This window comes from Astatotilapia calliptera, chromosome 17 (assembly GCF_900246225.1).
Source record: "Astatotilapia calliptera chromosome 17, fAstCal1.2, whole genome shotgun sequence".
Lineage (NCBI taxonomy): Eukaryota > Metazoa > Chordata > Actinopteri > Cichliformes > Cichlidae > Astatotilapia > Astatotilapia calliptera.
Window position 1 is genome coordinate 6,710,523 of NC_039318.1, and position 26,837 is coordinate 6,737,359.

Below are 26,837 nucleotides of genomic sequence, written 5' to 3' on the forward strand. Positions count from 1 at the left end.
GTGATATCTCAATCTTACCAATCCTCTCTGGCCTTATTAGTTTAAAAGAGACCGTAGAGGTGCCGAGACCTCCGGACTTGGTGGTGACGATGATCTCTCCCTTGTCGTCTTTGGCAGGTCCCACGCGGCACACTATTTTGCTGGCCGACATCCACTCGGCTGTCAGCAGACAGTTGTGACCGCAGATGGACAGGCCTGAGATGGAAGGGAGAGGGAAAAGGTGGAAGGAGTGAAAGATACAGACATGCAGTGACAGTGCAAACAAACAAACTGCAGCACACGCAGACACACAATCTAAAACAAGAGGAGCTCACTTTAGGCAGCTCTGACGTCTATCAGCGAGTTTAGTCACCCGGGGTCAAAGTTCAAGTTGGGGTTGCGATGGGTGTGGGTGGCCTTGATCTTCCTTCCTCTCACTCAGCTCCTTTAAGCTAATGAGTGCCACTTCAGTGCTAAGTGGCTCATTACTTTCACAATGTGCACTATGCCCCTGCATCTGTCATCCTTTTTTAAAACCCCTAACTAATACTATTTAGGCACTAGAAGGAATACACAAGGATTAGTTTGATATTTCCAGCTGAGGGGATTCAGAAAGCTTCACGTGTGTATAATCAAACGTTACAAAAGCCCACAAGAGCCGATCAACAAATAGCCCATAAAACCGTGAATAATATGCCCATTAGAGCCCCATTTCCTGCCTCTGTTCTCTACTGGCCACTTTGTTTGAATACATAAGCACTCACACACATTTGTGCATATCTAATTGTATAATTCCAGGCCCTGGGGCATTCATGGTTAGAAATAGACCTCTATCACTGGCCAGTTCACGGCTTGCCAAGTGTGTGAGTCTTCTGGACTGCCCCCTCCTTTCCTCACCTCCAGTAAAATCACAGAAGTAGGATATCAGTGTGATGACAACAAGATGGTGGTAGCCCACCTGTATAGCTGTGGAATTATGTTTTTTGTTTAATGAAAAATAACGTGAAAACTAATTTTCACATTAGTGTATGCTAGATTTGTAAAGTGATCGCAGCAAAATGTTTTTTGAGAGTAATCAGTCACACAAAAAGCAAAACAAAAGTCAAAAGTCAAAGTTTATCTGGCGAATTTGGACTTTTTTAATGGAGAATTTCCATATGTGTGTTTGTGTGAAAAAAGTAAAGGTCATTCTAAATGTATAAAGAATTTACAGTACAAGAAACTGTGATTACAACTGCAACAAAAATGAAAGTAGGTATTATATTTTAAGGACTTTATGAACAGTGTTGGTCTACTTTTGGAAAGACTTCTATTTTTCCATATTTTTCAATGCTTTCAATATTTGTCAGAAATTAACAGTTGAGTGTTACTCACATGTGTTAAAAATTTGATACAATATTGATTGCATATTTGGGGATTAAATGAGTAAAGTTTAAACAGCTCTGTGCTAAACTTATGAAACTGTTGTGAACTGGTCATGAATTTCTTATTCCAGAGCAGAAAAAAAACCCAGGTATAGTTCCTGTTTTACATACTAAATAATGAAAAAAAAAAACTCTACAGCAGCTGCTTTAAAAATAGGGATTGGGGCCACATCAATAAAAGAAGCGAATGCAAGTGACAATTACAAAATATTCAAACCAGCAACTTTCTCTCAGTGAACCACATAGTAATACAAATAGTAAATAAACATATGAAAATAAGTCATCATTCATTATTTATAGTTTTATTTTCACTCCTGTTAATTAATTAGTTAATGTGTTGATATCTTGTGTAGACAGTTCTGTGTACAGATCTAAAAATGTTGATAAACTGTATATTTCTGTATTATATTCATTTGTAGAAATACATATGTGCACATTTGAGTATGGAAAAAAAACAAAAGAAATATGGATAATTCGCATGCAAAACAGGACCAAGTTAAATATGGATGTCACTCCCCATAAAAATATCAATACTGTGTAACAGACATTTATGTTACACAGTACAGGACAGACAGTGTGGTTAGCTATGTGGTTAGAAAATGGATTACCGATGAGGTCAGCTGGGCCCGTGCCCAGGTTCTCTCCACGGATCGTGACTTTGGTCCAGGCTGCACCTTCTTTGGGCGATATGCCCGTGACGAGCGGGGGCTGCCGGGCTCGAGACATGGTGACCTGAGGTGAACAGGTAATCTGGGTCAATCAGCACCTGGACATGGCAAAAGGAAGCGAGGCATACACAACAGAATGAGGTCAGTAACACGGAACGCTGCACACTGACAGAGCAATCTGTGTAAAAATCAATGAAGCAGCCTACAGACCGAACATTAAACAGAGGTTTGGACAATCAGTTAATTAGTTCAAACGAAAACAGTGTTAAAGTAAAAACATGTGATTTTTTTTGCCTGATTTTCTACTGTTAGTCTGACACCTTTCTGTTTTTTTAACCACTGTTTATTCATCATAAAAACCATTTAAAGCTTGTCAGCTTGTAATGTACAGTAAAAGCAATCCGCTATCATTTTGACATATTTAAAGCATAACATATTGATTTAAACTGACTGAAAATATTTACCATTTATAATACTAAATAATTACTGCCCCACGACTGGGCAAAGTATTGTCAAACGACTGCAGTGTACAAGCATTCCCAGCATGAATCTGAAGATCAGGGGAAGAAAAACATCTTTGTATGTCAACATAGAACCATAGCAAATGAATGTAAAAACATTATCCTAATAACAAAAAATGTAAGCTTCTTTTTTTTCTGAAATTCCCCAAACATTTCTTACTAAATTTCCAGGCAGCTCAATATTATGTTATTTAGTACTGACTAGAGTTGGCAAAATATGAGTAACATTTTGGCTGGCAGCTAGGGTTCATTTTCCACCCTGAACTTCTCCAAACAATGTATGCATTGCAGCAGTTATCTCTCAGATAATAGGAAAAATAGAGACGCTAGCCAAGAATGAAGGAGCAGACAGAGAGCAGGGAGGAAAGGAAGAATGTAAACCTCACAGAACAGGATAAATAAACCTGGCCTCCCCAATCATTCCACATAAGCCCACACAATGCTGAACAGATTATGGCACCAAAGAAGGAGCACCCATGCAAATCAGTTCATGTTGGGCCTGAGTAAAGGAAGACAAGGAAAGGTTCCAAATGACGGAAAAAAAATATGAAAGGATGTATTTCAGCAGCACAGATGTTTGCTAATAAATTACTGCCAGGTCTCAAAAAGGCTGACCAGTCAAGACTCTCTGAAACAGCTTGAGAAAGGCTTCCGCCCTTTTGCTCGGCAGCCAAAACACGTTCTCCACAAACAATTCAGGAGTTCACACGGACTGGACCTTCAGTGTGTTCATGCTGGTAACCCTTTGCACAGTTATATGGCCAATAATTAGTTGTAGGTGTACAAGTTAGACTTCCAAGAATGAACAGAGGCTCTTAAAGTCAAGGAAATAAAAATCGACAGAGCACAACATTTGGTTACTCTGCTTGTTATAAAGACTACAACAAAAAAGTGAAACTTTCAACACCTGCAGCAGGCTCCACATATGACACAAAGTTTCCAACAGAAAAGTTGTTAGCCCTGAAACACCAAGGGGCAGTGGGCTGGGATTCGCTAGGATTTAATACTGCACTCAAATAATTTAACTCTATCTATGACTATAACGCTAACTATTAGTTGTTAGACACAAGATGATGATTTCCCACTTCCAGCATTTACTTTATTCTGTTAGCCTACATAAAATAACATCTGCCTGTTTTTTAATCCCATTTCTAACTTCTTTAAAGTTTTAAAGCTGATTTTTTTTCACCTCAGTTTATCAAGAATAGCAAGATAATAAGATAAGTTAAATTTAATAATAATAATACTAATAATAAAAACACGAATAAATATTCACACATAATCCTGGCACGGGGCCAAAAAAGGCAGAGACCCTACATCAGGAACCATAAACTACATTTATGGGTGCAGCTTGTGCTTATCTTAATTTAACTGTTCTTTTTGTATGCTTTTGTACAGGTTACAGACTCTCACAAACTTTTTTTCACTTGTATTTAAAGTTCTCATTAATATGCAAAATAGTTGAGACACAATAACCAGTTATAGATCAGTCTGACTCACAGCATTATTAATGTCACAATAATTCTGTGCTTTTGAGTTTTTTGTGAAAACAATTTTTATTTTTTTTTTAGGTATTATTATTAATATCTTATTGAACAAGATTAGATATTTATTTATGGTTATGACTGGAGGGGTGAATAACAATAGAAAATTCTTTATCTTTTACATGAAATTATTTAGTTAACTAAATCTAAAGTGTGCAAACTTCTTTATTCAAATCTGAAAATCTAAAACCATCCTAAAATAATAATAATATGCTATTGATATGTATGCTGAAGATACCCAATCAAGTTGCTTTCTTTTAAAAGATTACATAATAAAATTCAACTAACTTAATTTTATTATTCATTTAGTTGAATTTAATTCAACTAAAGACATATTTATCAATTATCATTAGTTATATCTACATTCACAATAGCTTTTGATTTGACATGGTGAGTGCAAATAAACCTTTCTTTCAACATGTGCTTCATGTGTGTACTGATGATAGCCAGTGTCAGTAATGCACATATGATAACATTCTTAATATTATTTATTATTATCAATCATTGTTAATAAATGTATAATTGATGAGGTTTAGTAAAGTAATGACCGTTTTGCAACATCCAAGCACTTTTACTTTTTCAAACACAATAACTTAAGAGTAAAAATCTGACATGGTGACAGTCCTATATTGAACAGCAAAATATTCTGTGCCAACTCAGGAAAATGCCCATGTAGCATTAAAAAGTTGTGAAACTTCCTGTAATAATAATAATAATAATAATAATAATAATAATAATCACTAACCTAAATTAATGTCTATACATATTCTGTAGCAGCAATTACGGTTGAGACGCATCAAAGCAGAACTAATCACATGCACCTCACAACTCAACAGTTGCTGAATATTGGACATGTAGCACTAGAGTTTAAGGAAACTATATTTAAAAAATGGCTCATGAAAAAGCAAAAATACAGGAGCACAAAGCAACCTCATCTCACCCCACTGACACACACACACACATGCACACTACAGCCCCTGTCCCCAATTACCCTGACATCGAACAGTTAACATAAAACCTCCAGCGGGATTTACCTCATGTTGTTGCTGCTGCCCTGTGCTTGTCAGAGGAAATGGAGGGGCTATGGGTGTGACATGCAGATGATAAGAGGTTAACAGGTCTAAAACAAGAGCTTGGTATATCCATCATCAATCCCACATGTTTAGAGTGGGAGCAGCAAGGGTGCAGAGGACAGAGCTCTTTATTTTCTATAATTCTAATTTTGCATTCAGGAGTGTTTCTATCCTTTCCCCACTAATCTTGGAAATACACGTGCACAAACACACAGATAGCCTGGCCCCCCCCCCCCCACACACACACACACACACACACACACACACACACACACACACACACACTGGGCAGAATGACAGCTCAGCTAGGTTGCGTGCGAGGGGCCCGAGCTGGTGTTGTGTGGTCTCTGCGTATGCAAGTGTGTGGAAGGATCTGCAAAGAGGTCCGTGCAGCTCGTGTGTGTGTGTGTGTGTGTGTGTGTGCGTGCGTGCGTGCATGTGTGTGTGTGTGTGGTCTGGGTGTGTGGTCTCTGGCGCGGGCCTGGGGAGAGCCTGCTGACGGCTTGGATGAGAAAAGAGCCGCTGTGTTTACTTTACTCTGGGGGCTGTGCATGGACACGGGAACACTGCCCAGACCCCTCTCTATAACAGCAGCGTGCACGCACACACATGCGATGCACAGAGTCACACAGAAACTACGGAGACCTCTGCACAAGTCTCATGTCATGCACCACTACAAATAAACTGCAAACAAGGTAATAGAAACTATAACTTCATACGGGCAGAGGCTTCACTGTGAATGGATTTTCCTTAAAGTAGCATGAAAAGAAAAACAAAATCTTAATCTCCAACTGGAAACTTATGAGGCAGGCAACATTTTCTGCAAGACTTGCAGAGGTATCAGCCTCTAGGGGGCATTAAGATCCTTAAGATGATACCCCACTTAATTCTAACAAGTGAGGCCAACAAACAATGATGATACATTAACAGATTTAGCCTCTTTCGTCCTGCTCAAGTCTCCTCCAACCATGACCTCCTCCCCGCCTTCAATACCACCAACTCCAACCCTTCTCTCTCTAGTACTTAAAAGGCAGGTTTGTTTTCCTTGGAGGCTCACTAACAAACAGCAGGGTTGGCTCTAATCTGTATGGAAGCTGTGGAACTTCAAGGTTTAGGATCTTTTTGCAGAACCACTAACAAGTGACCACCCTTCCTTGGCTCAGCGCTGGAAAATGCAGACACAAATGAAAGACTTTCCATTAAATCTCTAAAATAGTTTTGTCAGATAAAACCATTTCATTGTAACATTTTTTGATCCAACAAAAAACAACAACAAAAAAACCCAGAAAAGATATACATTTTAGAATCCCAATGGAATGTCTTGCATATAAATTGAACATTTGATGTGGATATTTTTTATTGAGTGCACGTTCTGATCTGATGCATTAAATCAACAGGCTACCAGCAAGTATGTTACTATTTCCAGTATTTTTCAAACAGGATTAAATCGGGTTTATTATATATTATGATCAAATGTATAACAGTTAAAGAATTATATAAAAGAATATTGTTGCAGAATGTTTCTGGTTTTAACATAATTACAGTTAAAAGCATAAACAGTCCAACTCATGTTGACTACACTTTACTGTTACTTCAAATAAGGTACTAGGAAAAAAAGAATCCATTAAAATGGATTCATAAACCATCATCTGATGTCACTAGAACCTTAGAACTGATGTGTAGCTGTAATGAGCTCAAAATGTAAAGAATCAGTCTGACAGACTCGAAAAACAGAAGAATTTCTCAACTGACATAGTTTCACTGTACTTCAGTTTTTTGTTAAGTGCTCCATTGTCTGTTTTTATTGTGTTCAATTAAAACATAAAAAAATGACCAACTACAAATCAGCTTAGCCTGTAAATGATGTGTATTTGTCTATATATATATATATATATATATATATATATATATATATATATATATATATATATATATATACACACACACACAAATAAACAATACAGGTAAAAAACAGGAAGTTGTTTTAAGGCAAATATAAAACAGAAAACAGACATTGGCTAATTCCAGCTCTTCAAAAGTGAGGATTTGTAGCTTTTCTGTGTTATTTGGATTTTTCACTGGTGGTACTGGTTTACACAAACAAATGAATGTAAAACCATCTAATTCACGTCTGAATGACTGGTATGAACATTTTTACAAATGACTGCAAAATTCTGGGCTAATATAGATATTAAAAATAATTTGGAGGGGATATCCGGTACCAGTACCCAAAAAAATTATTTGAAGATATGCCAATATCACTAAACGAGGCCGATATATGAGTCCATCCCAGACATTTTCATTATTTTATTATTATGAATTGAAATACAACCACTAGATAAAGGAAACCAAATAATAGCTGAATATGATGAGTTTTTAATTTAAATGATTAGCTCCATATCAGACCCCAAACATTTCTCTCCAATTTTTTTGTCTTTGGTGAAAATGGAATCAATGTACTCCCAATAGTCTTCCAGGAAATGCCCCCCAAAATCTTAGGCTTTAGACATAACTGCTATTGATATATGGCAGAACAGTTATGTCTACCATGGGTGACCATCTATGGTATCTGACCAGGCATATGAACACATGTCATGACTACAGCGTTTATACCGCAGATAATTAGCTACTGAGTATTTAAAGGTGATCCACATATGGCAGTGATTGGTGTGTGAATGTGTGTGTCAAAGGAAGAGTGTGATAGGTTTAGTGGGCACAAAGGGACCCATTTAGACAGCTCATCACACTCAAAGCCCCCCCCCCCCAATCATTAGAAAATCTAACAGGCTGTTCTAGTGGCTCGGTACCTCTTCCAGACACACATTCACCATTTCACGCTGTGTATCTAACGTAACCCAAACACCAGATTCCATCAAAGATTCTCCCCCCCCACTCCCCTGAATGCACAGAGCTGGCCAAACATCACCCAGCTTGAGATGACTGGCCTGATCACACAGCCTGGGTGGAGTCTGAAAAAAACCTCCTCGGTGTTTGCTCACACCCAGGCTACTGCATACCTCTAAGGTGTAGATATGGCCATGCAGCTCAAAGCCAGAAAGGGACCAAATTCCAACAAATGCTGGAACTACTGACCAGTCATTTTGATAATGAGTCAGCGCTTCTACTGCGAGCAGCCAGTCTCAGCCCTTACGGAGACTTTTCCGTGACAGAGGAGGAGAGAAAATGATCAGATGTGTGCTTCTGGTTCACTGGCCAAGCATCATGATGTCTGCCTACAGGGTCTGTTATCTTTAGGGCTATCTGTTTATTTGTTTGTCAGTCTCAAGTGCTTTACTAAGTTATGCCTAATGAAGCAGAGTCCCCAATTTCCCATATAAAAATCCTGTACTAATAAACACAAACATGAAGTATAGGCCTGCAAATGCAAGACAATGTTTTCAGAGGATTAACAGGCTGGAGACAGGCGGCTCTGCCCAATGACAAGGCGAAACTGAGCAGTTTGAACCTTCATAAGCCAGGTTATAACACTGCTGCCCCAGCTTTTTCACATTTAAAAACAACACATCACCAGCGTGAGAAACATCCACTCATATACTACCAGGAGTTATACAAAGACCGCTGCTTACACTAAAACACTTTGGTGGGCATGTAATTAATTATTAAGGTTTACACCATCAAGTCATTTACTATGTCTAATGCTTCACAAAGCTGCCAATATTGTGTTGAATTTACACTCGGTCTGTCTAGCACAGGGATACAGTCAAACTCATTTTTACCTCGAGGACAACAGACTGCCCCACACATTTTGATCTTAAATGGGCTAGATGAGTGAAACTACCCTTTTTGTCAGTGTACAGATGTCTAACTGAACATTTAATCCCTGAGATAGGTTAACATAAGATAGAGAAGTGCAATTGCAACAGCACACCTCAGTTTTTCTACATGAAAATGTGTAAAATTACAGTAAAAGTGTATTTATAAAGAATACTTTTTAAACTGAAATCTCTGTACACAGTGAAAAACATTAACTTTTTTGCCATTTACTTGTTTATTATTTGACTACTTTGGTGTACTATGAATGGCTGTGGGGAAGTCATTATCAGCAGGAAAAGCTGTAAAAATTATACAAATATAGTTAAAAGTCCACAAATTTACTCCCTCCATCATATTTCCCAAAGCCGTCCAGCGGGTGGGACTGGAGTCTTTGCCGGATTCTTCCCCCCAGGTCTTATGTTTGACATCCCTGGTCTAGCATATGAATATTGATATACGTCTATCACTATTTCCCTATGCTCAAGTTTTAAACCTATATTTTGTCTTATAAACAACCCAAATATTTATTTTAGTACCACAGAACAACGCTGAACAATTACTTGATTTCAAAGCCAATTCATGATTAAAAACAAAATCCACTTAAGCAATTTTCAAAGAGTGCAATTTAGGGTATTTTTCCCCAAAATAGTAGCATTTCATTTAATGTAATAAATAAAATAAGTCTAATGTTTTGTCCCAAAAATGCAATATTTACTCTTTAAAACCAATTTCCTATTTTTGAGTCATCATTCTTGTATTTGAATTTAGGGCAAATGATGTTGTGATGATAATCCATGTTTAACTGAATATATATTTCTCTATTATATTGTGAATACTGATGGAAGACTTCATTTTATAAAATCATGCAGCTAATCTAATACTACTACTAATAATAATAATAAGTTATATTTTTCGCCAAATCATAACTCACATTAAACGTTTTACCCCGTTTGTCAGAATAGCTGGGGAGTGTATTGTCAAAAAACAAAACAAACAAACAAAACAAACCCCCAAACTGACCAATTATACAGGGCAGCTAACATTTATTTTACTTTACTTTTACTACACTTGGTGACTGCTGGTACTAGTTTAAAAAAAAAGAAAGAGGTAAAATAAACCTCATAAAATAAACAAATCAACGAAGCAGCAATATAGCAAGCAATCTTGAGGTGAATGACGGCAGCGAGTCTGAATGACGTGATTCCAGTGTTTCATCTGTGATTTGTGTTGGTGTACATGTCAGACAACTGGCATGATTTTAGGTCATTTAAATGTTCATACATTGTTGAGTGTTTGGGTTTTTTATGATACAATTGTAACCTGTAAACAGGTTTCAGTTCACTTCTCCAATAAGAGAGCCTTTGGGATTTTATCTGCCTTCTAGAGAATAATGTTACTCACCTCTGTTGCAGTCTCATATGATGTTTAAGAAGAGTTTATATCATTTCAGTCTAAAATAAATTAAAATCTCAAACAATCAGCATAGAGCTAATATATATTAAAGTCCAAATAAAAAGTTGCAGGTAGAGCTGGGCGATAGAACGATAACGATATGTATCGCGATATAACTTTTTCTCGATAGAAAAATTAAACTATCGCGATAGACCTCGCTGCTCTTGTCCTCTTAAAAAAAAAAAAAGAAAAAAAAAAGAACAGCCAATCCAAATTATGTAGAGCAGAGCCGAACCAATCACAGCCGCAGCGTCACGTCACGTGACTTGTTACGTACAGCACAAGTGCCAAGCCGCACATGTGTATTTGTTTGGGAAGCAGCCAGCCACCGTACCGCCCGGGTAATGGAGGAAATGAGTGTGCCGACTAGAAAAATCAACCGAGCGTGACCGAAGGTTACCGAAGAGAAAACAGATGATGTTCCAATGCCGGAGAGATTGTCAAACGGAAGAGCCATAGAAGTTCCGTAGTGTGAAGGTATTTCGGCTATTTCAAGTCTGACAAAAAACAGAGTAGCGTGCACTGTAAATTGTGCCGAAAGCAAGTCTGGAAATACAATAAACTGGTGCATGTGCTACGTCCACCCGCTACCCGGGTATTTTTGAAAACGCAGATTTTTCTATGCGTTTGCACGCAGCGTCAAAGGTGTGCGCATTTTTTGACGTCACACTGTGCGCCACGTTATTGTTTCGGTGAAATGAATTTCTACAATACTGTTACTGTTAATTCTACTCTCTGCAGTGTTTAAATGCTTACATATACACACAGTTACTGTCTGTCCACACATACGACTCGGTTCTGCTTCTATGCCCCAGCTTTGTTTACTTTTTCCCACCGAGGCTTCTAGACTTCTGATTGGCCAACATTTCTGCACGGTTAGGAATCTAGCGCCACCTGCTGCTTTGGCATGTTCATAGCAGCGTTTTCCTTCATTTCTGCCTTTATGTGTGGACGGGATTATTTTTTAAAACGAAAACGGAAAATCTCCGTTTTCAAAAATACCCGTGTACGTGTGGACGTAGCCTCGGTCTCTGACTGGAAGCGCTAATTCGTCATTCGGCTTTTGTCAGACTAAAGTAACTGTTAAAACTGTTTGAAAAGCTAAGCTATACAACAAGGACAGATTGAGAATTTCCTTTTAGTTCTCAGTTTATTTGATATTGACAAAAGTTAGTCAATTTTGTCTGTTCTTCTGTAAAACAAACTAAGATTTATTTTTAGAATTAATATTTTGTTTCTAAGTGGAATTGACAATTTAGTAGTCTGTTTCGTTTGTTCTATTTTGAAACTTAAACGCTTTAGCGGCTGCCTTTTGTGTAGTTTGCAATATTTGCCTTTATTTATCTGAAAAAGTCTCATGTTCCTTAAGTACATCTACCCTGTTGAACTTATTATGGGAAATAAATATTTAAATAAAAACAAGCTGCTGATTATTTCACATTTTACTTGTGAGCAACGGCACATTTAAATCTTACAAATATAGTTATTTGGCTTATATCGTGATAGATATCGTTATTGCCTGAAAGGAAAAAAACATATCGTGATATGAAAAAAATCTCATATCGCCCAGCTCTAGTTGCAGGCAACAAAATTGATTACCAAGCTAACAAATAATCATTGACCTATTCATTTTGTATTAAAATGCGTAAAAAAAATTATTAAAAAAAAAAAAGAGTTGACAGAACTTATGTCATGTTTGTTTTCACGGGGCCACAGCCCCATTGCCTGTCTAGATCTGACAAGGTCACAGAAACCCCAGAGTGAAGACCAGTGGCCCAGCAAGCTCTGTGTGTAGGCTGGGTAATGCCAGGTGGGGCAGAAAGCAAAAAGGGGTAAGCAAAAAGTGCCACTACAAACAAAGTCTAGCCCAGCCCCCATCACTTGATTCACCCCGAGGTCTACGGAGCAGCGTCACTCAGGAAATTCTAAAGAGAAAAAGAAAAAAAAGAAAAAACGCAGCCTACCACATTCCACCAAAACAAACAACAGGGCCACCCAAATTTTTCAATTAGAGCCCCAGGAGGGGACAGGAAATGGATCAGTGTAGCCACCCCCCACCTTCCCCTGTCACCAATGCTGACTCTGGACTAAAGAAAGAGAAGTGATACACAGAGCTCTGTAGGCTCTAACTGTACAATTGCTACCGTGGACCTCAACTCGAATGATCGACATCTTATTTCTATGACACGGCACCAGTCTGCTGTTGACTTGTCAATCAACTTGCTCTCATTCACTCTTTCATACAATCAATCAGTTAAACTAACACACATCGTAAAGAACTGCTTCCCTGGGATAGAGCTATTTAAAGAAAGTATGTGTAACAACATTAAAAAGCACACAAGAAAAAGGATTACAGAGGCTTAAACTATGTTCTGTCTGAAAACACTAAACTTAATGAGCGTTTACATAATATCTGGGAGGTCTTTATGTATATTAAGTTGTATCTCACTGTTTACATATACTAGGAGTGATTGTATGTGCAGCCACAGCTTGAAATGTTGAAATGCACTTTCTTGATCTTTGATAACACAGACTGGTTAGAATATTTAGAAAACAAAAAGAAGCAATGCTCATCATTGAGGCAGCATTATGCTAAGGATTCTTGAGGCGAATGAGAAAAGTGATTCTGAACAACGTGATTTTTCACTTTGTAACTTTGTAGTGCAACTGAAGTGTGACAGACGAGCAGCATTAGGAATAAACACTAAACATATCGTAGGTCAGTTACATCCTGCACTGATTCAGACCCGAGTGTTGAGAATTTTCAGCACTACAGCCTTGTAGTAAAACAATGTGTTTTCCTGTTAAGGGTCAAATTGTTGCAATTGCTTAGCTGTTGAAATTCAAGATGTGCTTTCATAATACAACCACTTAAATCAGTTCATCTTACAATCCACTCAGCGAGAATTAGTGTGTTTGTGGTCTATTTCAGGAAACAAACAAAAATTCACTGATTTCACCTTCTCAAATATAAAAGCTGTAATGAGTACACAAATCAATAATAAATAATCATTAACTAGACAGAAAAGCCTCACAGGTGCACTGACCTAAATCAGAACTAACAGTAGCTTCAACCACAAGAAGTGATTATCTTTGATGCGCCACATTACCATGTAATTATACCTCATAACCATCCAAGATAAGTGTGCCATTCATGCAGGGGCAATGAGGGAATATGATTCTCACATGAACTGAATGAGCATTCTGAGAAAACGTAACACTCATACCAAATTAATTCTCAAAAACAAGTCAAGTTACCTAATTTGAAATATACCAATGTTTAGTCTTATCAGTTTGTTTTCCAGTCAGTGCCTTTCTCTGTCACATGAGGTAACTGAGTGTGATCACTTTATTTCTTTTTTTCTTTTTTTCACTCTCCACGTTTTTTCTTTTTTGTACTCCAAGTGCCACTAAGGTGTTTTTAAGTGTAATTTTATCACACTAGCAATCACTTCTTACTACTTCAAAGGCAATTAGGAGTAATCATACCACCTGCCGATGAGTCACTACTGCAGATTTTATGTATTTATTTATAAAACAAAAACCCAAGAGATTAGTTGCAAGGTGGGGTCGACGTAAGAAAGAAGGAGGTTTCTGAATGAAATCTTCATGAAGCATTTCTATATTTGCAGAGAATAGCACCCGTTGAATATAGCGCTGTGGATTACAGCATCTGGTAAATGAAGTGCCTATTAGTGCTTTCAACATCACATAGGTTTTCGTTTTAATAATACATCTGCTTTATGAACAACCCAGCTGTTATTCAGCACTAATCGAAAAGTAAACAAAACAAAGGAGGGGTTACAGCTAAGCAAGACAAGAAGATGATTTTTTATCGCTATTAACGTAGTATCAGCTTCCCGAATTTACCAGAAGTCAATGATTACTAGTAAGAAGTTTCATCACTACGTGTATCGCTACATACACAACGCAACACCAAATTTACTTTAATAAGACAGAAATTTTAACGGAGTTTGGTACAGCTAATCGTAATGTCGCTAACACTGCAGAATGACACAAATAAGCCATTTCCCAGTTTTTTTTTCGTCAGACACGTTAAAGCCAACTGCTGCAATAATTAAATAGCTCTTTCGTTTTGTTACAGAAAAGAATACAAGCTTTACTGAGAAATTTGACAGCTGCAGTTAGCTTATGCTAGCGTTTTCCATTAACCGGATTTGTTATGCTAGAATGATATTGGAGTTAGAGGCTGTCATTCTCGTTCGTCATGACCATAAAAAGGGCTTAGATTTCAAAAGGACATGGCAATTATAGCAAGCTATTTGGGGTAGAAAAAGTAGAAGATATAAAGGGAAATATTTAACTTACAGTCGCTTGCCTTCTGCGGTGTTTCCTGTATCATTTAACTATTTCCGGTCTTCCGTTTTTCATGCAGCCTTCAAAATAAAACGAATCACTTTGTAAATGCACATTTATATTTTTGACTATAAATGTGTTTAACTCAGCGATCTCCATAACTTCAAACAAGCTTCTGTAACATAGTAAGTTTAATGTTTTGTTTTATACACTTCAGGCCTTTTAAATGTTAAAATTAAATGAATAAATAAATAAAGTTCTTTGGTACTAGTTATTTTGAATTTCTGTACAGCACTTTGGTCAACGTTGCTGTTGTAATTAAATGTGCTATATAAATAAAATCGATAAACGAACCGATAAAGGATAAATGTAAGAAAACAGCGTGATCATACAGATTTATTAAAATCTTTATAGAAGCCACTTTAGTCTCTCAGCAGATATCCTAATTACCTGTGAAAACTTAAGGCAGTTATATTACATGCACACACACACACACACACACACACACACACACACACACACACACACACACACACACACACACACACACACACACACACAAAATTTTGCTGACCAAGGTTTTAATGTAATCATGTATCCAGGGTGGATCTAAGTCTCCATGCAGCAATAAAACCAGCCTGCTCTTCTGAAGTGTTGGTTGTCCATTGTGTGAGAATTTTGAAGCCCATTGGGAGCTTTGCTCCTTTCCTCATCTCTCTTTTCACGGTGCATCATTGAGGTATTTCCACTTGTTCTGGGAAAGGCGCAGCATCATTAGAAATGCAACAGAGACCACCCAGGCACACACTAGAACACTGATGGCATTACATTTATCTCACCAAATTGTGCAGGGCAGAAATAATTTCTGTGATAAGGCAAGGCCCAATCCCCAGGGAAAGCATATTGTCCAATTAGACTGACTAATCTGATAATTGAGGGATCAAACTGTGACTGGGGAGTTTGCACAGATGCTGATGTAACACAGAGGCTGTTTGTCTACATAAACATCTACTTAAAGCAATGATGGTGGAAGATTTTGATCTCAGTCTCAGTGGTACATTCTTTGCCAATGAATGACTACACTGGCAGTATATCACACATATCACCCGCTGAATACAGAAATAAGTGGCAGTATATATCACATATTTTATTTTATTGTGTTATTGAACAGATATTATATATGTTTTGTAATATAAATGTTGTGCATTTGTACATATTAATTAATACGTATATTAATATACTCACAATTTTGCACCAAATGTTTAGTTGAATATTTCACAATCTTGGGGAATAAACTTTTGCTTCTCAGTGATAAAATGAGAAGACCACTGTCCTGTCTGTCTGTTAAAGATGAAGGTCATGCCAGCATGTGGTGGTGTGTGCCCAGCATAACAACTGGAAAGAGCGGGGAAACAGCTAGTCTGGCTCAGATGTCAGACTAGCTGTTTCCCATCTGGGAATATATCAGTCGTATTGATCTTCTCATCTATATCCCAAAGTGCCAAAGAAATATACTCTCCATTCAAAATGATTTATTTAGTGAGGAACATGCGATTGCATGTTGCGTTTTTAAATAGTGCAGGCTTTCTGAGCAGGTGTGCTCCTGAGGGTTTGGTGCCCTCATCCTTGCTTTGACCCCCTAACCTTCTGTAATCTACATCTCGCAATGGCACATGCTGCGCTGGCACCATTGCTCATCCCCGAACCCTATTGTTCATTGTTTGTCTTCTCCAGTTTTTTCCCATGGGCCCCTGGCCAGTGAGAGGAAAAGGTCACTGTAAATATTGCACTGAAATCCTCCCGCCCTCCCATAGAGCTCCTGAAGATGGAACAGACGGCCAGTGGGTGAGCACTTCCTTCCTGCGCAGGGCATTTAAACTGTATGACATCAAACAAGTGTGAATCCCTCAATGTCAAAGATTACTGCAGAGATCATATGCTTGGTGCTGACATTACAATAACCTGTGCTACTATACTGTAGATACTATACCATAGTATAGTATCTACAGTACATGCAATTCCATTTGCTTCCTAAAAAAAACAACTGAACAAACAAAAAAGTCTTCTATCTGTCCCAAAGCTACTTTTTAGTCTGTTTCATAGCATTAAATACCAATAATATGTTTTTAATGAGCATATATGAGTCCAACCCGTGCCCGTATTATGGATCTCAAAATAAACATAAAATATGTATTCCAAAGGAAATTAAGTGAGGTTTTGGAACCCCTGACCCATGTGTGGCTAATCACTAGCCTGTAGCACCGCTGTTAATATAAGACAGGGGATTTTAAATAAACTTCTGATTTCTGGGTTTGTTTGGCTTCTGAGTGGTGCTCTATCTCCCCCCCCTTTTTCTGAAGGAGTCCAGTTCCCTGGGCTCACATTTTGGTCTCCGGAAATCCAGGCCTGTGCCAGGCTTAGCTTGGAAAAGCATCCAGATGAACACAATACAAAAATGAGATTTGAGGGGAACAGAGAGCCTTTCAGTCTGAGTGCTGACACACTGCTCAACACTGTCAATGACTGCACAGCTAATGATTTCTGTTCCATCACCTTAAACGGGTCATCACTAGTGGGCACTCTACTTTTGGCCCTGTTAATGTTATGAATGCTATTATGTTATTAAAGACATTTGTGATGAGTTCAGAAACGTTCACTGATAGGCTTGGGGTACATTTCCTCAGCAAGACCTTGTCACTATCCATGCAGGGCAATTGTTTCTTTGGAAATAAATTTCTGATGATTTTGTCATTAGCTACCAAATTAAATATGATTGCAGGATAGCTATGGCTAAATACCATAAGAGGAAAGTCAGAGAATATTAGTTTTAGTAATTTGGAACCAAGACATAAAGACTACGGGGGAATTTGGCCGAAAACGATGGGTGTGAGAAGGTATAAAGGCGCATTTTCCCAAATATGCTTGGGCTTTTACCACCCAGGTTAACATAACATGTTCCTTGCCTTCTCATAACAACGCTCCTTCAACCCCCCCTTCCCCCCAGGCCAGACAACAGGCTACTGTGTCTCTGGGGGCACAGCCCAGATCAGCTCTGAGAACTAGGGGGAGCCTACAAGAATAAAATTAAAAATCCTCATGGATGGTAAAAACAAATTAGAAACATTTACTTCACAAATAGTTTGTTGTGTAATACCACCTCTTTTGGTTGTTTTTTTTTGTTTTTGTTTTTTTTACTGTTGTACACCGGCCCCTCGTATGAGCATCACAGCGCTGAGGGGAAACAGCTTTCATCCACGGGGGCAAGCTGAAGCCGTCGATGCATGCTGCACTGTGTGTTCTGTTTCTGATGAGATGTGACTGGCTGGAGTGCGTTCATAACTGTTTGTGTTTACGAACAGGTGGACTTGGTTACAGCTCGGGGTTATTTGTGTGCAGGATGGGCCAATGCCAATTGCAATCAAGAGGACATTCTAAAAAATCATACAGTTAGCAGGCTGATGTCATGTGCTCAAGCTCTGCTTTCTGCTGTTGTAGGTCAGATGTTTTAATTTGAATATTTATACAGTTTAATGCTGCCATCTTTTTATCCTTCGGCGGGGTTTTATTGTAGCTATTAATTCAAATGTAAAATGATATCTTATTGCAAAGCATTTCTTTTTAAAGACTTAAATATTCTCACTCAACCTTGTTCAGTTTAAGCATCAACATGTGTTTTACTGTATCGTTTTAGATATTTTTAAACCTTCTTTTGGGGAAAAAAGGAGACCTGCAAGTGTATTTCCTCTAGTAAAAACCAGTGTAAATTAATAAGTGACCCAAATTTGAAATACTGACAGCATGAAAGATTTTTAAAAATGTTGTAAAACATAAAGAACTGAGCACGTCAATAATTCCAGAGAGTATTTGGAGCAGTATGGGACCTACTTCAAGATATTAAAGAAATTAGGCAATTAAAGGACGCATAGTGGATTAAAAATACCGCAGGAGAAAACGCTGAGAATAAACTTAAATCTTATGCTCCCCTATGTGAAAGGAAGAGGGGGTTTTAACTTGAATGAGCCCTCTAATGCCACACATGGGCTTTCTATCCCATGGATCCTTCTGTAAAGTCTTAACACCCTGAGGACGAACTGCATTGGCCTCAGTGAATATTAACTGGACTTATTGTGTAGCATGTTGGCTCACATAACTATGATTTCATAACATGTCTTCATTTCCGCTGCTAAATCAACGACAGTGAGCATCCAGGGCTTGGCGGGCTGCTTCATTGTGACCTCAAGATTTTTCCTCTATCTGTGCGTTTCATATATTTTATGCAGAGAAAAAAAATGCAGCTGCAACTCAGTAGGGGGCGCCCAAGAATGTCATTTCAGAACTTGGCCTCATCACTGGGGAGCTCCTTCAGAAAGAAGTGAAGGTGGACAAATGCGAGAAAAGCTTTGTTGTGAGGTATAAGAACAGTGACTGCAGTGTTACCAACCTGTCTGTATAAACATATAAAGCAACACAACTGCCTTAGATTACAGTTAGAATAAATTTAGGTGTGAACAAAATGAAAACATTAAGTAACAGCAGCGTTGAATATTTAAAATAAAATTCTAGCAAAAATGTTTTCTATGTTCTACATTCCTTCTGAATTCAATGATATATAGAAACTGTTTTTATTGGTACCTAAGCCATAATATAGCACAATTATATTAGTTTCATGAAGAACCTCTTTCAGATGTTAAAAGTTAAACAGCTGTAAGAAGCTGTTCATTCAAATGATTCAGTAAAGCTATCTGAAAACTATCTGTTTAAATCAAGAAATATTTATGGAGCAAAATTTGACAATTCACAAATTGACCATTTTTAATATCAAAATAACCGATTTAATTCTATTTTTAATAGTATTCAATACAGCAATCTATAACAACATCAGTATTTTCCTTTCAAAAATTCAGTTAAAGGAACAAAAAGCGATTTCAACTGGATGGAAAAATAAAGTCTGTTCTCGAGATAGAGGGTGGTAGAATAAAGGGTAAAAAATGGGAAAAGAAATGATAAATAATAATAAATCAGGCACAATGAAATGAAAATAACTTTAAAACAGATGTAAAAAGAAAATATAGTTAAACAGTGGAATAGTTACACAAAGCTAAGAGCCACCTTTGATGTAGTGTCAACAAAGTCTCAAACAGTCACTCATTACTGAATGTCGTTCTTAAACTGCTGTATGAGAACAACTGCTGTCCACTCGACATTAAATAATAATTCAGGGAGATTTTTTGCATGCAATGTAATGTCAATATATATATAAAGTTTACAAGTGCCATCATTTTGTTTTCAGGATGAACAGTTTATAAATATGCATATGTACAGTTGAAGAAAAAAATAAAGAACGTTTAAAAAACAGTAAAATAAATGAATAAATTAACATGTGATTCAATCTTCAAACTTTACCTAATTTTAATCCGCAACAGGAAAAGATTTCTGACTTATTTGGTTGTATAAATGTATACATTTGAGAGTCTATGCATACCTGTACACAAATTGTGTGTGTGTGTGTGTGTGTGTGTGTGTGTGTGTGTGTAGTTGAAGTAGAGTGGCTGTTTGTAGTGAAAACAGTGAGAAAGAAGACACAGAGGAAGCTAAACACAGGCTGCGCTTTGACGTCTGCAGCAGGGTGACGCTATTGTGAACAGGTTGTTTAACCACCACAGATGCAAGTTATATGTTAGCACAGCACGTATCTGATAATCAGAGTTTGTAACAGGTTATATATGGTAAAAAACTGCATAAATAGCTACTGGAGGTAATATTTCGTAGTGATAATGCGGCAGCTATAAATTGTACTATTATTGGATTGGAGGGACTGAGAGATTTCCTGTGTTAAGTGGATAAGGTGCTGTGGCATACAGGAAGGGAAATAGCATGTATGTAGTTCAGCGGGAGGTGGTGTTGCGGATATAATGAGAGCTATAGGATTGTGTATGTTGGAGAGTGCGGAGTGTGCAGCAGTGCAAATTGAGGTCAGTTTCAGCAGACTAGCCTTTTGGCTTTGATCCTTTGGCTGAACTGGATGAAAGACATCCTGCTTTCCTTCCCATGAAGAACAGGGAGGCGAGCAAGGGGGTAGTTGGAGGGTGGGCGTAGGGGACCTCAGTTTTCCACCTCAGTATGAGTTAATATAGTCCAAACTCTCCTCTATTATTACAATATCTTATTTTCATCTGTCTTGCCTCTCCTCTGCTAAACTCAGTCGCATTCTCGCCCACGCTGTTCTGTAAACCTCCTCATTTCCTGCTAGTATAAATCCTGATGAGGCTTTATCAATGCTTTGTCTCTCTATCTACTCTTCCCTGACTCCCTCTATTCTTTCTGTTCTTTCCCTTCACAGTGCATTCAAAATCTGAACTTTGATCCTCCCACAACCTGTCAGATACCGGACCCACAGCCTCGAGCAATCTGCTGTTTGCGTGTGTGTATTTGGCCTTCTGGATCCTTTTTTCACATGTGCAATGCAGTGTTAAAGCATCCATGTCAATCACTGCTTGCGTGATCAAAAAATAATTACTTAATGGGATTATGTTGTTTAGACTTGAATCACCAAGACACTAATGTGTCTTCATAATGAGAAAGTACTGATGGGAAAAGGTTTTAAGTGCCAGTTGCATTGTTCTAGGATTGCAGCCTTAGTTTATTTTTGTGTGTGTTGGCTATCGTTTTTATTAGCTACATTAACACAATACTTACAATAGTAATTGCTCTGAAGCGAAGCAAGGAGCAAAAGCAGCCAGCTCGGAATCAGGTAAACTTCAGGTGAGCCAGTGGGGGGGATGAATGGGTTAATGAAACACTGGACTTTAGACTAGTAGCTACAAAAGTTTCAACAATCATAATGTTATTAGTGTACGGATGATGATCATTTACTCATCTTAGGTACTTTTTAAACTTTTAAAACATAATCATAATAGTTTGATCATTTGTTTCTGAAGTGACTTAACTTATTTGTGGGATACTTCATGCATCCACTGTGGCCAGTAGAATGCATTGACAAATGAAACGTATGGATTGTCGGGTCTTTGTTACGGGATGCATACTATAGGGATAAGGCTGTCTAAATGAAAGCCAAGACAGAATATTGACTTTGTAGTGTGGCAGCAAGAGGAGGAAGGCATGGCACAAAAAACTGAGAAATAACACAGAGAGATGAAGTGGTTTATAAATACACTTTGGATGTGATGGTTGTTAATAACAGATGATCGTGGCATCAAATCCAAATAATTAACTCAGACAAAGAGCAACAAGTTTCAGTTTATTGCTGACTGCTTGTGTTTTTAAAACAATGAATTTTGTTGTAGAAATGCTGCCGCATTCCCAGATCTCAGAAAGTTAGATCAGTGTTGAAAATGTTTCCTTCTTTCTAAATCAATTTTTTTTGTAGTTTCAAAAATACATTATTTATTCACATTTTTGCTAGCTTGCTGTTGTCTTCTTCACTGCCTCTCCTGGCTCCTTAGCTCTCAGTTAATAACTGGTGGCAGGATGTGGATTCAAACTTATGTGTACGTGCTCATGGATGTGTAGAAAGCAGGCAAAGCAAGAATACTCCATAGAGTATTACTCCATAGCTGCTAGTGGTTAAATACCCATCAAGGAATTAGTTAGAATAAAATGAAGTACATCTTCAATTTTGTCCTGTGAGTTGAAATACTTCAAAGACATGGACAAAGAAAAATAAAAACAGACACATATGGAACATAAATGACAGGATGGAACTATGAGTTCAAATACAATAGAAGCTGAAAACAAAGAGGATTAATAGAGGAGCACTTTCCTGTGTTTGACACTGGACAAGCAGGCCCACAAATGCCCTGCATTTATTTGTTCTTGTCAGGGTGGAAGTAAATGTGGAAACAGTTAACTGGGAAGAGAAATTGGACACTTAAGTGAATTCATCACAGGTAGAGGGTAAATAAGGCATTCACGGACCATGTGGGAGATATGCATGCTGGTGTTTGATTAAAGAAGTGGGAGGATGCAAATGACGTCTGTGAAGTAAATCGGAGCTACAAACAAATCTGGGAAGATTATCTGCCCTGATGTGACATTGTGGCAATAACTGAATAACTGAGCTGATCTGGCTTCCATTCAGCCTGAATCCTTTCACACTATGTGCGTGAACAAAGAGCGTCTGCACGTCAGTAAACAGTGCGTCAGCAGCAGTGCTTTTGAGAGGAGGTTGCCCTCCTGAGATAACTTTGTAAATCCCACAACAGATGTTAGATTACCTGATGAAAACAAGAATACAAATCTGCAAAGTAATGATGATTCACAGGACAAAAGGGCACATGCACGCGAGGAATGCAATTTTGAAATGCTTTTAATCAAGATGCATGATTAACGCAGGCATTAACAATCAGATCAGGAAACAAAAGCAAATATTATTTATAGTCTTGTTTACCAAGTTTTTAATTTAGAGCCCAACCTTAATTGATGGACAGGTTGAAACCTCACGCCCAAATGCTAATACGCCCTATATAGAAACTGTTGAATGAAATAAATTCTTCCTCCTTTTTTCTTTTTAGCCGTAGAATAGGGACGGAATCACCGGCCCTGTTGCATAATAAGACAAGTCACAACAGCTGGGGATCTCTCTTGCTCTCTAAACTAATCTCCTCTGACAAGCTCTGCAGCCAGAAAAACACCTTGTTCAGTGAACTGATAAACAGGTTCTTCTAAGGATTAGCGCTCGGCTAAGTATGAAATTAACAGCAAGAAGGCTATTGTTAGCGGCTGCTTGTCTTGCATGCACGTTGTCAGTTATTAAGTCTTTTATTCATGTAGAAGAAGAAATATGTCCAAAAACAAATGCTCCATTACACGTTTAAGTCATGCGTGCAAAGCTTTACTTAAAACTCCACCAATACCAAACATTTTTTAAATAAATTATGCTTCGTTGTTAAGAGTAAAACTGCTCCCTGTTCAGTTATGCTGCAAACACATCAGCAACACTAATGTTCTAGCTGATGAACAACAAAAAACATTTTACGGTATGTGCACTGTTTGGGCATCTACAGTATTTATACTTTACTTAATCGTAATCTACTGAGGAAGCCAATAAAATTCACTGAAAACAGCTTTTTCACACAAGTGACCAACGGAAAGGCTCACTTTGTAAGTACTGTTAATAAATGGTTGATTGATAGTTGCTTAAGCTGTTAACAAACAGCAGTTAAGTTTATTTTAATGTCGGTCCTGTGATGCAAATGTGGTGACAATACTGAGACTTGGTCTCCCTGTGAACCTGTCATATTCTAAGTAGAACCACAATCATAAGTAGTGACAATGATCATTAGACTGTAACAAACTAGAGAAAGAAAAAGGAACAAAAAGCAAAACAAAAACTAAACAGTGCGTGATGTGGGACACAAACAGGTTCACAGTCTTGTCAGCCTGTTTGCCACCCCGCCTTCTAATTATATTATTAACATCAGTTAGAGCCGGAGATGGGCAGTAATAAAGAACGATTACTTTGTTGGTGTACTTCTGTAGATTTACAGAAAAGAGATTTACACAAATATCTGTACTTATCACTCCTTACATTTTCAAAAAACGTTTGATGCTTCAGGTTTAATGCATTTGAGGGAAGTCTTAATTTCTCAAATTTCACTGTGTGCCATTTTGAGCTTAAATGGATGAAACAATAATTAAATTAAAAAATTAAAGTTGCAAGCAGCGGTCATGTTTGCACATCAGGGTGTGCTGCAGTTGAAAATTTCTTCAATGAGACATCCTAAGCCCTGAATTCTAATTTGGCTATTGCATAAACTATTTCCTTATCACATCCTGTGCCCAGTAGGAGGTGTAGAAGAACACACTGTCATGCTGTTATATATCACGGAGACTCAAGGAGTCATACTTGTGAAAGTATGAAAGCATGAAAATGTTGAGGATACCAGGAAAAGTGCATCTTAAATTAAAAAATGTTGGGAACATGTTGGGTTTAGGGTATGACCCCAAGAGGCGTTTTTGCAGATCTTGGGACATTACATGGACATACCAAATTCCATCCATCCATCCATCTGTCCGTCTGTCCATCCATCCATCCATCCATCCATCCATCAATTTCCTATCCGAAGCCGGGTCGTGGTGGTGGCACCCTAAGGAGAGAATCCCAGACCTGTCTTTTCCCGACCAACACCTCCAGCTTGTCTGGGGAAACACCAAGGCGTTCCCAGGCCAGCTGAGAGATATAATCTCTCCAGCGTGCCAGTTGCCACGTTTCAGACCCAAAACAATATGCACATTAATATCAAACCTCAGATAAATTCTAAATTTGAGGGGTTTTCAAGCAGAGCCTCTAATAAGCAATCCATTCTTGTAAATAATGATAATAATAACAAAAGGAGCAGATATAATGGTGTGTGACATAAACTTCACAAGGTTACAAGGTTACACAAGGTTAGTATAAACTTCACTATTAGGTATAATAGTGAAGTTCTCCCCCTTTAAAATCTTCAGTTGTTTCTCCCTTGTTGTATTTTATGCTAAACAGGGACATTTTACATACACATATTCAATATACTTATTAAAAGGAAGAATTACATGGTAATGCTGGGAAGTTACATTATAAGTTACATTAAATTGTTGCTAACTGTAATGAGGACAAAAAAAAAGTAATTCCAGGAACTCCCACTCCACATTTAATTACCTTCCACGCTCACACAGCGCACCTTTAGAGTTCCTTCAGGCAGCAGGAAATGGAGTGCAATGCTTTAATGTTGGTTAATATGTTTCATAAGTGCAACCATCAGAATATCATTATAGATGAGCAATTTTCACAGTATACATCCATCATGGGTTCACAGCCAGAAGATAATACCCTTGTTTTAACACTTATTCACACAAACACATGCTCATTGGCACTCAAAATAGGGAGAGCACAAATACCCATGTCCTGCTGCAGAGAATTCCTTAGATTTGTATAATTTAGGCTATTCATTTTACACAAGCCTACACACAGTGACGCAGAGCTTTGTTCTGTTCTTTCAACACCCAAAGGCTGGCCATCATTATGTTACGGCAGCGCACGAGGTGAGCAAACAGGGAGGTTTCTTAGGTGTTTAACATCTCATCCAACCTGTTTTAGCTCATAATGAGCTGACAGTTGGATTGTTATCAGGCAGTCAAACAAAGATAGGATTGAGGCATGCAGACACCTCAGTGGGCTGCTGATTGACCTGTGATCAGAATACCCTTCACATCATCAAAGAGCAAAGTAGAATAAAGTTTAATAAAGTCATAAATAGTGCCAGATAAGCATTATTGATAGGATTAAGTTAGCGATCTGGTATTCGTATCTCCAAAATTCTCCCTATTATACTGATATAATGACTTATAAACAGCTGAAATTAAAGCAACATCAATATTAAAAAAAGAAAGAAAACTTGTCACTTTACACGTTGTCATTTCACTGCAACATACAGTTCATTTTCCTATTTCTGTTGCCTTGGCAACAAAAGACAGCTTACTCTGTCTTCTGTACTGCAGTTCAGTGTTGTGTACAGTACAGAAAGTAGGAACGGCTTCAACATGTTGTTCCTCTTGAAGTAATGATGGGAATAAAAACGTATTTAAAAAACCATCAAAAAATTATTCTCTGTTCTGAATTACATGAGGATTGGTTCCAATGGTCACTGCGTTATCTGCTTTATTTGCTTTATTTACCATTTGCCATTACAGTTGGTGTATAAAATAAAGAAAATCACAAACTCAGCCTTTACATAGATAGATAGATAGATAGATAGATAGATAGATAGATAGATAGATAGATAGATAGATAGATAGATAGATAGATAGATAGATAGATAGATAGATAGATAGATAGATAGATAAAGGTGTTTACTATTTTTTTTTATAATATTCAACCCAACCATCCCACCCTTTATAACATAAATTAACTGCAGTGTATATCATCTGTGGAAAGCTGAGCTCAATTTCTTTAGCTGCACCCAGGCCTGATTACCGTCACACCTGTTCTCAATCAGGAAATCACTTAAACAGGACCTGCCTGACAAAGTGAATGGACCAAAAGATCCTCAAAAGCCAGACATCATGCAGTGATCCAAGGAAATTCAGA

The 26,837-nt window shown here is 37.8% G+C and overlaps 1 protein-coding gene across 1 annotated transcript in view; it reads right to left on the bottom strand.

The window, feature by feature from the left end:
* exoc2 (exocyst complex component 2) overlaps positions 1–14,826 on the bottom strand; it is a 50,718-nt gene extending 35,892 nt beyond the window's left edge. Inside the window, exons 1-3 of the mRNA XM_026146764.1 lie at positions 14,765–14,826; positions 2,012–2,169; positions 19–195 (exon numbers count right to left, since the gene is read on the bottom strand). Of these exons, the coding sequence (XP_026002549.1) occupies positions 19–195; positions 2,012–2,129 (295 nt within the window). The 5' untranslated portion in view covers positions 2,130–2,169; positions 14,765–14,826. The remainder of the gene's footprint in view (positions 1–18; positions 196–2,011; positions 2,170–14,764) is intronic.
* Between the last annotated feature and the right edge of the window lie 12,011 nt (positions 14,827–26,837).